Below are 17,557 nucleotides of genomic sequence, written 5' to 3'. Positions count from 1 at the left end.
CGGAGCTGTATTTTAATCCAATATGGGTCGAGATATGATTAAGAATGTATAAAGTGGCACGAGTCCAGCGCTTCAATAACTACTCACACTAGAGACGGCTGATGTGATCTATATATAGGGGAGTGCGGGGCTAGTTGTCACACGCATGCTTCAAATGTTTCCACAAATCAACATTATATAGAGAAAAACTTGTGTTAAAATTAAAAAACTTGGAAGACATCACTGAACATTTATTAAAATTGCTAATTAAGGTTTAGTTTTTTGTGCTGTTATTTTAATCTCTGATATAGAGCCCAAAAGTTTCTGTTTTTATTTATTTATTATGTTTCTATTCCAGATAAATGCTGTTCCTTTGAACTTTCTATTATTAAAGTATCCTGAATAACAAAATCCTGAATAAAAAAATATTATTTACACATACACAAAATGTAATAAATAACTAACTAAAAATAATTTTAGATAACTTAATGAATGAATGAGTTCATTAATTAATGAATTAATAAATTCAGGTCAATACATAATTTAAATAAATAAATAAATATTAAATAATTTTGGCTAAATAAATAAATATAGAAAAGAAGCAAAAAAGAAATCCTAAAATTAGGTTATATTAAGAAATATTGCAATAAAATATAAAATTATTTCAAAACAAACAAACAAATACAAATAAATAAATAAATATTAAAATTATTTAGAATATACATTAATATAAAATAATTTTGGTTAAAAAAATATATAGTAATTTTACACAAAAAATAAAAGATATTTAATATACATACATAAATGTTGAAATAAATATATCCTCATATTATAATGATTTCTGAAGGATCATGTGACACTGAAGACTGGAGTAATGATGCTGAAAATTCAGCTTTGATCACAGGAATAAATTACATTTTAAAATATATTCACATAGAAAACAGATGATTTACATTGGAATAATTTTTCTGAATTTTTACTGTATTTTTGATCAAATAAATGCAGAAGAGACTTCTTTCAAAAATATAAAAAATCTTTCTGCCCCCAAACAACTGAACTATCATCTGATACGCAACACGACCAGTTACAGTTTGAACTGATCTGAAGTAAATGTACTGTAAATGACATTAGTATATGGTGATCACGTGCTGTGTAGGAGAGTTTTACCAGTTGGAGCCAGATGTTGGTTGTCAGAACCTGGTTCTTCTCATCCTGAAAATAAAACACAAGAGAGAACAGCCGTCATGTCCAGACGCCATAAAGCGCTTGAGATCGCCTCTAAATGTCAGTGAGATTGCGTCGTAATTTACAGCTTATTTAAGGACCGGATGTGATTCATGAGTTTTTTTCTCTGCTTGAGCTCAAGAGGCGATTGAGAACGTAGATTGTCTGGCATCATTGTTTTATTACTTGTACTTCTTTACTGTGAACTGAGTGTTTGATGGGATGTTTGATTAGAAAAGCAGATTTTCTCTGCTGTGATATGAGCAGGTGTCGTGGCATCAGGTGTATTTTCGGGAACAGGGTTTCAGAAATAGCAAAAAATAATCACTGCAAATCACTAACGCAACCGGATCAGTGGCTGTGAAATCTGCATGAAACTAGGTTGCAGATCTCTCATTATAAAACCAAACTAAAAGATGGCAGGACTTAAAAGTACAGCAGGAATTAGAGAAACTGCATGGCATTCAGGGTTCAGTTGTGCTCTTTTATATCTGGATTGGAAACTGACATGGCTCTTTCTCTCCCTCTAAATGGATTTTCATTTTCATCAAATGCTCCATCAGAGAGTGGAAACACTCTTAATCACAGTGTGTATTTCCACCTGGTGCCAAAGAGATGCTAACATCAGTGTCTGACAACACATTAGCAGAACATTAGCATCGTGCATCACTATTATTTACACATACACAAAATGTAATAAATAAATAACAAAAAATTATTTTATGAATGAATGAATTCATTCATTCATAAATTAATAAATTCAGGTCAATACATAATTTAAATAAATAAATATTACATAATTTTGGCTAAATAAATAAATATAAAAAAAAGAAGCAAAAAAGCAATCCTAAAATTAGGTTATATTGCAATAAAGGAAATATTGCAATAAAATATAAAATTATTTTAAAACAAACAAACAAACAAATAAATAAATATTAAAATTATTTTGAATATACATTAATATAAAATAATTTTGGTAAAAAAAATAATAATAATTTTGAACAAAAAATAAAAGATATTTAACATACATAAATGTTGAAATAAATATAAATATAACTTTTAATAAATAAATAAATGCATATAAAAAGTATATATAAAAATATGCATGCTGAATAAATAAATAAATTCAGGTAAATACATATAAAATCATTTAAAGTAAATCAATAAATAAATAAATTCAGGTCAATGCATATAAAATAATTTTGAATAAACAAAGAAATATTAAATAATTTTGGAAAAATAAATAAATATGTTTGAGATGGTTAAACACACGCAGCTGTTCAGATCAGCTGAAAACATCTGCCATAACGCAGCTGAGATCTCTAGCCATCACACACACACACACGCTCATCCTAATACACATGCGTCACGGTTATAGCCTGCAAACATTACAGCACAGTGAGCGCACAAATACACACACACTCCTCCAGACTCAACAGAGTGAATCCCAATGTTTGCCAGCAATTCAAACCTGAGCAAATGTGAATTATCATTATCATATTAGCGTGAGCTCCTTAAACACAGGCTAGCAGCCAGCATTAATGAGTTCACATCATAGTGTGGTGAGCAAATTATGTAAGCAGTAGAGAAGGAACTGCTTATAACAAGTAGAGTTGCTTATAACAGTAAGCAATAAAGAGAGAGAGAGAGAGAGAGAGAGAGATGCGAGACCTTCTCCTCCATGAGCTCTGACAACAGATCCACTTCATTTATCTCATTAATATTCAAATTCACTCACACACACACACACACACACACACACACACACACACACACACACACACACACACACACACACACACACACACACACACACACACACACACACACACACACAGCCACCAAACACAAGGTTTCCTCAGCCACCAAATATAAATTATATTGCAACCAAAAGACCATTAAAAAGAGATTTTCTTGTTGGATTCCTCAATTTTAGGTTGCTTTGGATAAAAAAAGTCTGCTAAATGAATGAACGTAAATAACAGAAGTCTTAGCTGAAATTATCTATAAAATATAAACATTTTTGTTCGATCTGACACCACAAGCCAAACTGCTCAATTCCAATTATCTATTCATAACAATTCAATAATATAATTTAGGTTAGGAACCAGCCGAGTGTGAGGAGTTGGGGTGGTCAATGGTTGCATCAAGATTTTCTGACAAACTGTTCAAAAGTTATTAGCAAAAACTATTTTTTTCAGATCTCATGAACTGTAGGTGGCGCTGTTCCCAAATTTGGCATGCACCCTCAGATCACGGTTCTGATGAAGCGTACCAATTTTCGTTTCGATTGATCAAAGTTTGGCCAAGATACAGCCTCTGAACCAATTTCGGGTCAACCTAGACCTTTGCAACATCGTAACTTTTGAACAAAGATGAATAAAAATCATGTCTGTGCAGAATTAGTCCAAAGATCATCTGAGACCATCTTGAATGTGATCAGCATGAAGAGAGGAATCAGGTGTACTAAGTTAAATTTTTCTTGATCAAAGGGTTCAAAAGTTAGAAAGTTTAGAAAAGTGGATTTTTTAACTGGTGGTGGCGCTGTAGAGTTGGTCCTAGAGACTCCAAAATTGGTCAGATTACTATTCATGACTATCACTACAAGTGTGCCAAATTTCATCATTTTCCTATATTCATAGGTGAGTCAGCTGCGTATACATATACATATACATAGGCCTCCTGTCATGCTGATTGGATAGATCATTTGAACGTGTTCCTCCCGAACTTTGTTAATAAAACATAATTTAATATGATAATCACATTCTATTTGTATATTAAATTAGAAGAACTTTGGACTTTCTGTCTGAAATGCATTAGGATTAAATACACATATTTTTTTCTTTTCCGCTGACATAATGAAGGCCAAGTAGGCGGGGCAAAATAATATCAACCAATAACATAGCTCGGTTTTCACCATCCAATCGAATCCTAATGTGTAAAATTCTAACTGTCCAAAGTTAAATGTGTTCTGATTGAAATAGCCTTCCTGATACTGTTCGTTGCTCAGACTCGCTCTCCCAGTTTAAAACTAGATTAAAGACGCATCTCTTCAGCCAGGCATTCATATAACATTTTAAATCTTACTGTTCAAACTACAATCTGGCCTCTAGTTCATAAATGCCAGAGGAGAACTGGCCCCCAACTGAGCCTGGGTTCTCCCAAGGTTTTTTTTCTCCATTGGGTCACCTGATGGAGTTTTAGGACACCATTAGGTCACTTGATGGAGTTTTCGGTTCCTTGCCACTGTTGCCTTTGGCTTGCTCAGTTGGGGATATTTTGGGGATATTAATTTAATTTTATCAATCAATAAATTTACACTAGAAACAACCTTGTTGTGTTATTTTGGTTTAATGCTGTGAAGCTGCTTTGATGCAATCTGTATTGTGAAAAGCGCTATATAAATACACTTGACTTGACTTGACTTGACTTGAAGTGTGTGTGTGTGTGTGTGTGTTTACTCACCACGTCCATGATCTGCATCAGACTGAAGCTGAAGTGCACAGTGAGCGAGTGCGAGTCGTTATAAACGGGTCGTTCCAGAGGGTTGTAGTTTCTCATTAAGTCTTTGTACAGCCGTCGCTGGTGCTCGCCCTGCAGAGAGACTGACACACACACACACACAAGTTGGGTTTTAATGTTTTATGGGGACTTTCCATAGACATATTGTTTTTTATACTGAATAAACACACACACACACACACTATTCTTGGCCTATTTTCAGTTTTAAACCACCAAATCCAGATCCTCGTTCTTATCTGGAGTTCAACTGTCCTTTCAGTGGCATTTAACGATCACCTTAAAATAATCAAATTCATCTGAATTCTGTCTGAATGTATCCCAGAGTTCTCAGCTTTGGACTGTTTTGTTAAGTCTTCTCAGGACTGCTTTAATTGACTGAGAAGGTTCAATTACTCTGAGCGTTCCCCGAGAGACTGTCTGACCCACACACGACACATAACACACAACACACAACACACATAACCATCAGCTTTCAAACTGCAAAATCAATCAATCCTTTCCTGCAGGGTGAATATGAAGCGGTATTCAATCGAGAAGTTGAGGTCAGAACAACAAATCAAAGAGCAATGACTGGAATCAGTCAGAACAGACGGTTTGAGAGCAAAAGAAAGTCAAAGGACAGTGACATTGTTTTCTGAGTCTTTCTGAAGAGCTTTACGTTCAGGAGAATCAAGTCTGACTGAACCAGTTTCTCTGGACTTGAATGGAAATCAATGGAGAATCAGGTTATTAAAAACATGATGATCACAGTCATTTTGTAGTGGATCTGTGGGTGGAAACAAACTACTTCAGTTCCAAGATCTTCAGAAAACACACACACAAGCACTCTAACACACACACACACGCACACACACACAGAAACAAATTCAGAGTGATAAAACATCTGCTTACTTTAGTTCAAACTCTTCAAAAACTCACCGGAGATTCAAATAAATAAATACATATACATATGGATGGATGGATGGATGGATGGATAGATTCCACGTTTTTTGGATGAGTAATGATTTATATTTTAATAGCAGTAACATTGTATTCTTTGAAGTATCATGTACAGTAGCCTATATATAGGCTAATTATTAATGTATCATAGTACTGCCCTTGTAAACATAACATATAACATAACATAACATAACAGAACAGAACAGAACAGAACAGAACATATAACATAACACAACACAACACAACACAAGAGTGTAAATGTCTCTTTACCGTGTATGAGGAGGGCAGCGGTCAGCAGAGTCAGTGTCCGGTCGCAGGAGCTCATGACTGACGAGAGGAACACCGAAACTAAACGCGACGCGAGGCTACAACGCACTATACGCTCAGTGATGCGGACCGCATGGAGACACGAGAGCGCGTTAAAAACCCCCGCGCGCGTGAAGCGGACAGATGAAGCCGCGGGTGCGCGCGTGATGAGACTGAAAGCAGCGTGTGATCTGCGCGTCCCCGCGACGCGCCTCTGACCGACTGCGACTGATCTCTGATCGCTCGATTCGCTCCTGACGCGACGCTTAAACAGCACGCGTGCATCAGCCAATCTGGAGAACTGGAATAAAACTACTTAACTGTGAAATTAACAAGACAAAAATACCAAACGAGGACACTTCAGTCACGTTACAGTGAACGGCACTGCGTTACAACAACTGAGGGTTCCAAACACTCTCAGAACTTCAGCTAACGTTCGTTCGAAGTTATCTGAATAAACACACACACACACACTCGTTCAAAGTTATCTGATAGAACATTTAAAAGTAACATCCCACAATGTTCGCAGAATTCTAAAATGGAATGTTCATGTTCCCTTAACATTCGCAAAACTAAAAACAAACACTGAAAGAAGAATAGACGTTCAGAGAACATTCAGAAATAAGGTTTTGATTGCTTTATTGGAATGTTAGCAAAATGTGAACATATTTTTGTTAGCTGGGTATGATGTATAGCAATATAAAGATAGTCAATAAACACTATTACAGACTCCGAGCATTAGATGCTGTTGTCTGAGGAGTTTTATTCCCGCTGTAACTCAGTGTTCGGCCCATTACAGAGTAACAGTCTGGGTCATAAGGTTAAATATCATATAATCTCATAACATAAGACTCATAATTTAATGTCTCCTATATCATATTACTGGCAAACCCAAAGGTTTAATAAACAGCATCAGCTTCTTTTACAAGCTTTTAGAGATGATTTATTTCTCTGGAAAGAGGAGAAACTGTTTTAAACTCTAGTTTTAAAGCTCGTAAATCGTAGAAATATATTGTTTATCTTTTCAGTCTGTGATCACTTTTAAACATGCTCTTATTTTGCATTCGGGTTTTAAATTATTTAAAATATATATTTTTTAATAATGTTTAAAAAATACAAAAACTATATTTAGCAATTTATATACAGTACCAGTCAAAAGTTTGGAAACATTACTATTTTTAATGTTTTTGAAAGAAGTCTCTTATGCTCATCAAGCCTGCAGTTAAAAAAACAAAACAAAACAAAAAAACACAGTAATATTATGAAATATTATTACAATTTAAAATAATGGTTCTCTTTTTTAATATACTTTAAAATGTAATTTATTTTTGTGATGAAAAGCTGAATTTTCATCAGCAAGTACTCCAGTCTTTGGTGTCTTATGATCCTTCAGAAATCATTCTAATATGCTGATTTATGATCAATGTTGGAAACAGTTGTGCTGCTTAATATTTTTTTATAACCTGAGATACTTTTTTCAGGATTATTTGACGAATAAAAAGTTAAAAAGAACTGTATTTATTTAGAATAGAAATCTTTTGTAACAATATACACTACCGTTCAAAAGTTTGGAACAATAACTATTTTTTTTTAAAGAAATTAGTACTTTAATTCAACAAGGATGCGTTAAATTGATAAAAGGTGATGGTAACGATTTATATTGTTAGAAATGTTTTTATTTTGAATAAATGCTGTTTTTATGAATAAATGCTGTTAACGTTTTACTCATCAATGAATCCTGAAAAAAGTATTCCAAAAAAATATATTAAACAGCACAACTGTTTCCATCATTGATAATAACTGAGTATCAAATCATCATATTAGAATGATTTCTGAAGGATCATAAGACACCAAAGACTGGAGTACTTGCTGATGAAAATTCAGCTTTGCATCACAAAAATAAATTACATTTTAAAGTACATTAAAAAAGAGAACCATTATTTTAAATTGTAATAATATTTCATAATATTACTGTTTTTTTTGTTTTTGTTTTGTTTTTAACTGCAGGCTTGATGAGCATAAGAGACTTCTTGCAAAAGCATTAAAAATAGTAGTGTTTCCAAACTTTTGACTGGTACTGTATATATATATATATATATATTCAATTTGCCTTACTGTATATTTGAAACATAATTTCAGATGCACAATAAATGCTTTTAACTTTGCAGTATGCATTATAAAATCCCGCCATTTAAAATGCATGGCAATATACTATTATTTTATATAGTTGTATATGCATGTTGAAATGTACTTGTACATTTGGCCTTGAGCGGTTGCTATTTTTAGGGAGGTGGAAATAAATGGTTTAATCGTTGATTTGTCTGTTTATTCCCATCAATCTCAGAGCAGCTGTGATTAAACTCTCTCAGACTGATCCACACAGTGATATAAAGTGCTGAAGCGAGAGTCAGGAGAGACATCTGGTGCTGACGCTCCTCAACTGCAGATCATCTTCATCAGCTTCTGCTGGCAGAGAGATCATGATTACTGTACGGTTCCTAAACAGAGTCATTACACTGGAGAACAATGATGTTCAGATTCATTTACTGGAGATGCTAAATTAGGCCTACATGGTGTATTATTTTATTACTTTTTATTTGTATGTAATTTACAAAAAATGGAACAACAAAATGACACGTGACCGATTACAATCAAGCAGTAATAGAAATTACTATATTAATAAATTATTATATTTCATTATGTTTTATTATAATAACACCACTGACCAATAACATTCAAGCATTAATAAAAATCACTATATTAATAAAATATATTTGATTGTTTTATGACACCACTGACCGATTACAATCAAGTAGATTACTTGATTAAAAAAAATACTATATTAACATATTTGATTATAATGACACGACTGACCAATTACAATCAAGCATTCAAAACACAATATTAAGTCTTATTTAAAAAAAAAAAAAAAAAAAAAAAATCAAAATTATATTTTTGTTGCTAAAAACAAGAACGGAGTAAAAAAAGAATCTTGTTTTCCCTTTGAATGAAGTGATTTTTTCTGTCTTCACTGGGAAATATTTGTTCTTGTTTTAAGGACAAGCTCCAGTAAGAGCCGTTAAACAGTATTTTACCGTGTTAATGGGGTAAGAACTTCAGGACATGAACATAGACGTCTGAAAATGGTCAATTTTTATTTATTTATTTTGACTGGAAGTGAATGACAGGAAATCTGTGCGGATGAAGCCGTGTGTCAGGTGCCGAGCCGGTCGCTGAGGAAGCTGCTGCTCCGGGAGTCCTGCAGAAGCATGTTGGCCACGTCCAGGAACTGGTGCTCGTACGCCACTTTATAATGTGTGTAAACGTCCTCGCAGTGAGACAGAAGCTTCTTCAGATTCTGGCTGGAGCTCGCCGGACACTTCTGATGACACATTCTGCACGACACATTAAACATATGACAAATCATCTATTCTGAGCAACTCTAGACAGCCTTATGAAATATAAGCATGACAGAAAAACACGTGTGTGAATGCAGAACTCTTCAAGTACATGTCTAGACTCAATCATTTATACAACAACTAAGGAATAAATGTACAGACGGTGACACAAACTCTGCCTACTTAAATAAATAATAATGCATTCATTAAATTATATTATAAAATAAAAAAAATTAATTCTATAATTATTAATATTTTTTTTAAACCAAAATGACACCATTGACCAATTACAATCAAGCAATGATAAAAACACTATATTAAAAAAAATACATTTATTATATTTATTTACTATTATATTTTAATGTATCGTATTATATTACATTACATTTATTATTTTAATAAATTTTTTGAGTTTGAGTTTCTTTAATTATAATTTTTTATTGTGCATTATTTATTTCATTTTCAAATATCAGACCTTTATATTTATATTTATAATTTTATTATGGGAGTTACTTTTAGTTTTTATTTCATTTACAAATGTTTGACTAATAAAAAAGCAATATATTTAGATAAGTATTTATATGATAGAATAATATAAAATAATAATCATTTGATGTATTATTATCATTTTGTATTTATTTACAAAATGTTTTACTCCAAATCAACCCCATTGACCAATTACAACCAAATAGTAATACAAAATTACAATATAATAAAATATATTTATATTCTACAATAATATAAAATATTTTTTGAGGTGAAAGTGTATTATTTTATTTTTATTTTTTCATTATTAATCAATATTATAAGATATATAAATAACATTTGAGTTAAAATCATTTTTATCGTGTGTATTATTTGATTTAATTTCCAAATATTTGATTTGACCCCAGTGACCAATAACAATCAAGTATTCCAGAAATCTGTCTAATAAAGCGTTCAGAATATCCTCATGAAAACAGTTTCCTACTTCCTGGAGATGTCGTGGAAGAGGCCGGCGCTCAGCGACCTGTGGCGCTTGAACTCCTCCAGATAGAGGAACTCTCCGTTGAGGACGACCTTCTGATAGAGGAGCTCGGCCCAGTCCGGACTGAAGTCGTACGCTTCGGCCAACACGAACGCCTGCCACACACACACGCACACACACACACACACACACACACACACACACACACACACACACACACACACACACACACACACACACACACACACACACACACACACACACACACACACACACACACACACACACACACACACACACACACACACACACACACACACACACACACACACACAGTGAGTTCACAGGTCTGGATTCATGTGTACAGTAGATCTCACTCTTAAAGCAACAGTTCACATTTACTCGCCATCGTATGAAGCTCATTTCCACCACAGAAGAAAACAAAAAATAAGACTTTTTATCTAAATTCTCACTATAAAAAGTCGCAATTACATTTTCTGGTAACACTTTACAATAAGGTTTCATTTATAAATATCAGCTAACTGACAATGGTATAAACTAACAATGAAAAGTACTTCTACAGTATTTATTAATGTTATTCTCAACATTTACCAATACGTTTTTATTTTTTGCTTGTGTGTTAATAATTAAATGTCATTCCAGCTCCCATGTCTACTGTCAAGGTGTGAACAATGCAGCAAAATATGAAGATGAATAAATAAACATGAAGAGAAAATAGATAAATAAACATGAAGAGATATTAATCCATTAATAAATAATGAGGAGAAATAAATAAATAAATAAAATGAATAAATAAACTATCAAGAGAATTAAATACAAAAAATGCAGAGGAATAAATAAATATGAGAGACATAAATAAAACACTAAGAGACATAAATAAATAAAATATGAAGATAAATAAATAAAATATGAAGATAAATAAATAAACAGAGAAATTAATAAAATATTAAAAGAAAATAAACACATTTTTTTTGAAAATAAACAAATAAAATATGAAGAAAAATAAAAAATATAAAGAGAAAAAAATAAAATATGAAGAGAAATAAAAAATGATGAAGAGAAATAAAAAATAAAAAAGATGAGGAGAAATAAATACATGAAAAATGTGTTGTTTTAAAACTATAACCAACAAATAAAAAACACACTTTTAAAGTATGTGTGTGTGAGTTAATGCATTAATGTTAACAAATGAGAGCTTGTTGTAAAGTGTTTCTGCTTTTTTATTTTCATTCTGTGGCAGAAACAAAAGTCCAATCCATCATGTCGTTCCAAACGTGTTTTGCACATAATCTTTTATGAACAGATGGAAATATATTGCCCAAGTTCACAGTGCATTAACTAATGTGAACAGATCCAACTTTTGATCTTAAAAATGTATATGTAAATGTTGAGAATAAGATTAAAGTGTTGTCGTTGTTAGTTTAACTAATGAAACCTTATTGTAAAGGGATCCCAAAAAAGATAATTGTGACTTTTTATCTCACAATTCTGAATCTAAAAACATTTAGATTCAGATAAGATTTAGATTTAAGATAAACTTTAAAAGTGCATTTTTTTATTTGTTGTTTATAGTTTTAAAACAACAAATTGTATTATTGCATTTCTCTTCATATTTTTATTTATTTCTCTTCATATTTTATTTATTTATTGTATATTTTATTTATTTATTTTATATTTTATTCATTTATCTTTGCTTATTTATTTCTCTAGTGAGCGTGAACATCCTTCTAAACATTTACATTTATTAATTTAGCAGACGCTTTTATCCAAAACATCTGCTAGAGATTGACAGGAGAACTCAAGAGTGTAATGTGTGTCTGAGATGAGCATGTTCATATGAATACTGTAGACTGAGCGAGACCTGGTAACAGCGCGGTAAAGACACGATGGTGTTCTGGATCTCTGACGGAGGCAGATTCACCACGCGCTGGTCCTGTCCGTGATTCAGGAAGTGCAACTGGAGCGTCACCAGTTTGGCCAGTTTCACACACTTAACCGCCTGACGCACACACGAGTCCTGAAACCACACACACACACACATTAAAGAAAACTGCACTAATGAATCATGCACAATAACACCAGCAACATGCATTATGACAGTTAATAGAGTGTTTTTTGATATCATGTTACTTTAAAGCATTTAAACGAGTGCATTGGAAATGAATGAGACGAATTTCCTCTAGTGGAAGCGTTCGGTACTGCAGCCGAACACACGCTCACTGAAAGATCATTTACCGAGATATCAACCTCAAACTTACAACATGACTTGTTTAGATTTATGATTTTTTTTATGATTCTTTGATTTTCACACAGTTTTAGAGTAAAATATTTTTTTGAAATTATATATTTCATATAAAAATTTTAAATAGTATTTTTGCACATTTTTCATAAGAATGAACGTAACATTCTGTAACTTTTTTTTAAGTTCACTTTTGAAAACTTTTTCACTTCAGCAATAATCTTTGAAAAGAGATCAAACTTCAGTCTGAGCTCGAAAGCATTCAAGATTTACCACAGTTTTTAATTTTGTAAATAATTTTGATTTGTGTCTATGCTCAAAAAGTGAATAAATGGATTATAAATACAGCGTAAATATAATTTAGCACCATAAAATCCCTTAAAAATACTAAATATTGAATAAAAAACATTAGCGAAATATAGTACATTCATTTCAATTAATTTTTTTTAAAATTTTTGACGACACACGTATATAAGAGCACCAGAGGGTTAAAGTGAAGCACCTTTGAGTAACTCTCAGCAGCGTCTTTCAGGAGCGTCAGGACCTTCAGCAGAGCGTTCTTCAAATCCACAGTGATCACTGCGCACACACACACACACACACTTCAAGACTTCTAACAAAGCAAAGGATCATCGCATCGTACACATGAAAATTAGCAATAAACACAACCAGGTAACACTTTATTTTACAGTGTCCTTGTTACATATGTTACATGTACTTACCATAGTAATAACAGTAAATTATTATGCATAATTACATGCAATTAACCCTCAACCAAACCCTAATCCTACCCTAACCCTATAGTAAGTACATGTCGTTAATTAATATTACACAGTACTTAAATATATAATTACACTGTAACAATGACACCTTAAAATAAAGTGTAACCCACAACCATTATAAATTGTGTTTGCTATGGGCTTGTAGTGTATTTTCTTTGCATGTATTAATGTCTGACCCCAGGGCTGCGACTCGATGATCTTGAGTTGTGTTCGCGCGGCCGCCTCGTGGTTCTCTCCGATCTCTCGACACATGCTGAAACACAGAGCCACCATGTTGTGCTTCTCGCTGTCGCCCGGCAAACAGCGCTTGATGTATTCCAGCAGAGCCGTCTTCAGGCGCACGTTCTGGAACACACACACGCACACAGACACACACGCACACAGACACACACAGACACACACAGACACACACTTACATTTAGTACATTACAGAATAATGATAAAAAATAAAATAAAATAAAAACCCAAACAAATGATAGATAGATAATTAAATTAATAAATGATCAATCAAGATTGGGATCAACTATACTACAGAATAAAATAATAAAATAAAATAGAAAATAATAATAATATAAATAAATATATATAAATAAATAAATAAATAAATATATATATATATATATATATATATATATATATATATATATATATATATATATATATATATATATATATATATATATTCACATAGAAAACAATTCTTTTAAATTGTAATAATATTTAACAGTGTTACTGTTTTTATTGTATTTTTGATCAAATAAATGCCTTGAGCAGAAGAGACTCTTTCAGAAATATAAAAACGATTTCCCCAAACCTGAGACCAGTACAGTATGAGGTATGAGAGGTTTGTATGATGTATAACGCTCACCGACTCCACTTTCTTCCTCAGGAGCATCTCGAAGCGATGGTTCTGGTGCAGCAGGTCGAAGATGTACGTCATGTCGTTGTACCTGCCGATGCCTGTGAGGAGACGCACCTGTGGACACACACACACACACACACACACACACACACACACAGATCATCAGACTCACAGGTTAATGATGATGATGATGATGATGATGAAGAACTCACCAGGAGCCCGTAGCCTTCGCCATGAGCCAGGTGTGTGTGACTCAGGTGCGTCACTGTTTGTGTGTGTGTGTGTGTGTGTGTGTGTGTGTGACTCACCAGGAGCCCGTAGCCTTCGCCATGAGCCAGGTGTGTGTGACTCAGGTGACGCGCCGCCTGAAGGACCCTCACGATGCCCTCCATGTTACAGGTCACACTGAAGCAGTCGTGAGCCAAGATCAACATCTCCACAGCTAAACCACAGCGACAGAGAGAGAGAGAGAGAGAGAGAGAGAGAGAGAGAGAGAGAGAGAGAGAGAGAGAGAGAGAGAGAGAGAGAGAGAGAGAGAGAGAGTGTGAGTGTGAGAAAGTGAGTGTGAGTGAGAGTGAGTGTGTGAGTGAGTGAGTGTGAGAGTGAGTGAGAGTGAGAGAGTGAGTGAGTGTGAGTGAGAGTATGTGTGTGAGTGAGTGAGTGTGAGTGTGAGTGAGTGAGTGTGAGTGTGAGAGTGAGTGAGAGTGAGAGAGAGTGAGTGTGAGTGAGAGAGTGTGAGTGAGTGAGTGAGTGTGAGTGAGAGTATGTGAGTGAGAGAGTGTGAATGTGAGTGTGAGTGAGAGTGAGTGTGAGAGAGTGAGTGAGTGAGAGTGAGTGTGTGTGAGTGAGTGTGAGTGAGTGAGTGAGTGAGTGAGTGAGAGTGAGTGAGAGTGAGTGAGTGAGTGAGTGAGTGAGTGAGTGAGTGAGTGAGTGAGTGAGAGTGAGTGAGTGAGTGAGTGAGTGAGTGAGTGTGAAATGTGTGAAACAGTTCTGTTCATATTCGTGTTCACTGTGCTTCAGGTGTGATATTATTGTACTTATACTAACGACACGGACATTTATATCGCCATATTCATCATACAGTGTGAATATATTATAAACAATGACAAATGAACAGGCAAAGAGATACATTTTAAAAGAAACTAATAAAAAAAGGGGAAGAGAAAACTAATTATACTACAGTAAAATGAAAAAATCTAATTACTTGACAGTACATTACAGAATAAAAAAAAAAAGTTTATTAAATTAAATAAGACAAAATAATACAATAACATAAAACAAACAACATAAATATGTAAATAAATAAATATATCAGTGAAACAAAATTACGTAACAGTACATTACAAAATAAAAATTTAATTAAGTCAAAAAATAATACATAAAACAAACAACAAATAAATAAAATAAAATAAAATAAAATTACTTGACAGTACATTACAGAATAAAATACAAAATAAAATAAAATAAAATAAGACAAAATAATAAAATAATATAAACATAAATCAAATGACATTACAAAATAGATCAAAAATAAATAAATAAATGGGCAAAGAAACAGAATCTGTCAGAATTAAGCAGGGTTTGAGAATCCCTGTCGTTGTGGCTGTAGGCACTAGAGCATTGTGGGTATCAGTGGTCAGCACTAGAGCATTGTGGGTATCAGTGGTCAGCACTAGAGCATTGTGGGTGTCAGTGGTCAGCACTAGAGCATTGTGGGTATCAGTGGTCAGCACTAGAGCATTGTGGGTATCAGTGGTCAGCACTAGAGCATTGTGGGTGTCAGTGGTCAGCACTAGAGCATTGTGGGTATCAGTGGTCAGCACTAGAGCATTGTGGGTATCAGTGGTCAGCACTAGAGCATTGTGGGTAACAGTGGTCAGCACTAGAGCATTGTGGGTATCAGTGGTCAGCACTAGAGCATTGTGGGTAACAGTGGTCAGCACTAGAGCATTGTGGGTAACTCACTGACGCTGAGCTCGGACAGTGGGACCGTAGGGATGCTGTCCAGGAGTTTGACGCCCACCAGGTTTGGATCTCCACACAGTTTAGCCAGTTGCAGGAACGCCTCTTTCCCGTCAGCCGGGCCGAACATCAGCCGCTGTCCTGAACACACACACACAGAGTTTTTCTTAAATGAAAACAAAATGTGTGTGTGTGTGTGAGAGTGAGTGTGTGTGAGAGGGGGTTGTTTGAGTGAGGGTGTGTTTGAGAGAGAGAGTGTTTGTGAGAGAGAGAGTGTTTGTGAGAGAGAGAGAGTGTGTGTGTGTGTGTGAGAGAGAGTATGTGAGTGAGTGTGTGTGTGTGTGTGTGTGTGAGAGAGAGTGTGTGAGTAAGTGAGGGTGTGTTTGAGAGAGAGAGTGTTTGTGAGAGAGTGTTTGTGAGAGAGTGTGAGTGTGTGTGCGTGAGTGTGTGAGAGAGAGTGAGTGTGAGTGTGTGAGAGAGAGAGAGAGTGTGTGTGTGTGTGTGTTAAATGAAACCACGCGTCTGCACCACTCATTCACACAGAACATGCAGGATTCGTATTTAAACAGTCTTACACACATCAACTGTCTTACACACAATCTTGTCTCCACATGCGTTCTCAGGTACCGAAATTTATACCGACGTTCACCCTAGCGATTACATGATCACATGACTGCGATACACCTCAGAAGATGAAGATGTATGTGAGGTCTCACCGGGTTCTCCGTCCTGAGCCGATGCGAGGAGCCCCTCCAGCACCGCGGACGAGACGAGCCGGGCCACGGCGTCGGGCTCCAGGCCCTGAACGCTGATGAACGCCTGCGCTTTCTTATAGCGATCCGACTGATGCGACAGCAGAACCTTCTTCAGAACCGCCTCGGGCTCCTCAGACGAGATCTCAGCGAACGAGCACTGCAGCTCCTGCACACACACACACACACACACACAGTCAGCATGCTACAAATGGGATGGGAACATATGGGAATAATGTGTGAAACCTGTGAAACCAAAGCTGCATTTATTTGATCAAAAATTCAGTAAAAATTCAGAAATATTATTACAATGTAAATCAGCTGTTTTCTATGTGAATATATAGTAAAGTGTAATTTATTCCTGTGATCAAAGCTGAATTTTCACCATCATTACTCCAGTCTTCAGTGTCACATGATCCTTCAGAAATCACTCTAATATGAGGATTTCTATTTCAAATAAATACTGTTCTTTTAAACTTTCTATTGAAAAAAATAATAATGTTGCAAGGTTTCCACACAAATCTGAACTGTTTTCAACACTGATAATAATCATAAATATTCCTTGATCATCAAATCCTCATATTAGAATGATTTCTGAAGGATC

At 34.5% G+C, this 17,557-nt stretch overlaps 2 protein-coding genes across 2 annotated transcripts in view; both read right to left on the bottom strand.

Moving 5' to 3' along the window:
- LOC311071545 (neuronal acetylcholine receptor subunit alpha-7) overlaps positions 1-6,193 on the bottom strand; it is a 28,965-nt gene extending 22,772 nt beyond the window's left edge. The window contains exons 1-3 of the mRNA XM_084095932.1: positions 5,935-6,193; positions 4,669-4,808; positions 1,147-1,191 (exon numbers count right to left, since the gene is read on the bottom strand). Of these exons, the coding sequence (XP_083952058.1) occupies positions 1,147-1,191; positions 4,669-4,808; positions 5,935-5,989 (240 nt within the window). The 5' untranslated portion in view covers positions 5,990-6,193. The remainder of the gene's footprint in view (positions 1-1,146; positions 1,192-4,668; positions 4,809-5,934) is intronic.
- A 2,909-nt stretch (positions 6,194-9,102) lies between these two features.
- Positions 9,103-17,557, bottom strand: part of spg11 (SPG11 vesicle trafficking associated, spatacsin) — a 41,616-nt gene continuing 33,161 nt past the window's right edge. The window contains exons 33-41 of the mRNA XM_084095957.1: positions 16,918-17,122; positions 16,205-16,342; positions 14,548-14,681; positions 14,246-14,353; positions 13,554-13,722; positions 13,098-13,174; positions 12,218-12,373; positions 10,339-10,490; positions 9,103-9,365 (exon numbers count right to left, since the gene is read on the bottom strand). Coding sequence (XP_083952083.1) covers positions 9,185-9,365; positions 10,339-10,490; positions 12,218-12,373; positions 13,098-13,174; positions 13,554-13,722; positions 14,246-14,353; positions 14,548-14,681; positions 16,205-16,342; positions 16,918-17,122 — 1,320 coding nt within the window. The 3' untranslated portion in view covers positions 9,103-9,184. The remainder of the gene's footprint in view (positions 9,366-10,338; positions 10,491-12,217; positions 12,374-13,097; positions 13,175-13,553; positions 13,723-14,245; positions 14,354-14,547; positions 14,682-16,204; positions 16,343-16,917; positions 17,123-17,557) is intronic.

This window comes from Abramis brama (genome assembly GCF_963993115.1).
Source record: "Abramis brama genome assembly, chromosome: 20".
NCBI lineage: Eukaryota > Metazoa > Chordata > Actinopteri > Cypriniformes > Leuciscidae > Abramis > Abramis brama.
This window is presented reverse-complemented; position numbering and strand designations above follow the sequence as displayed.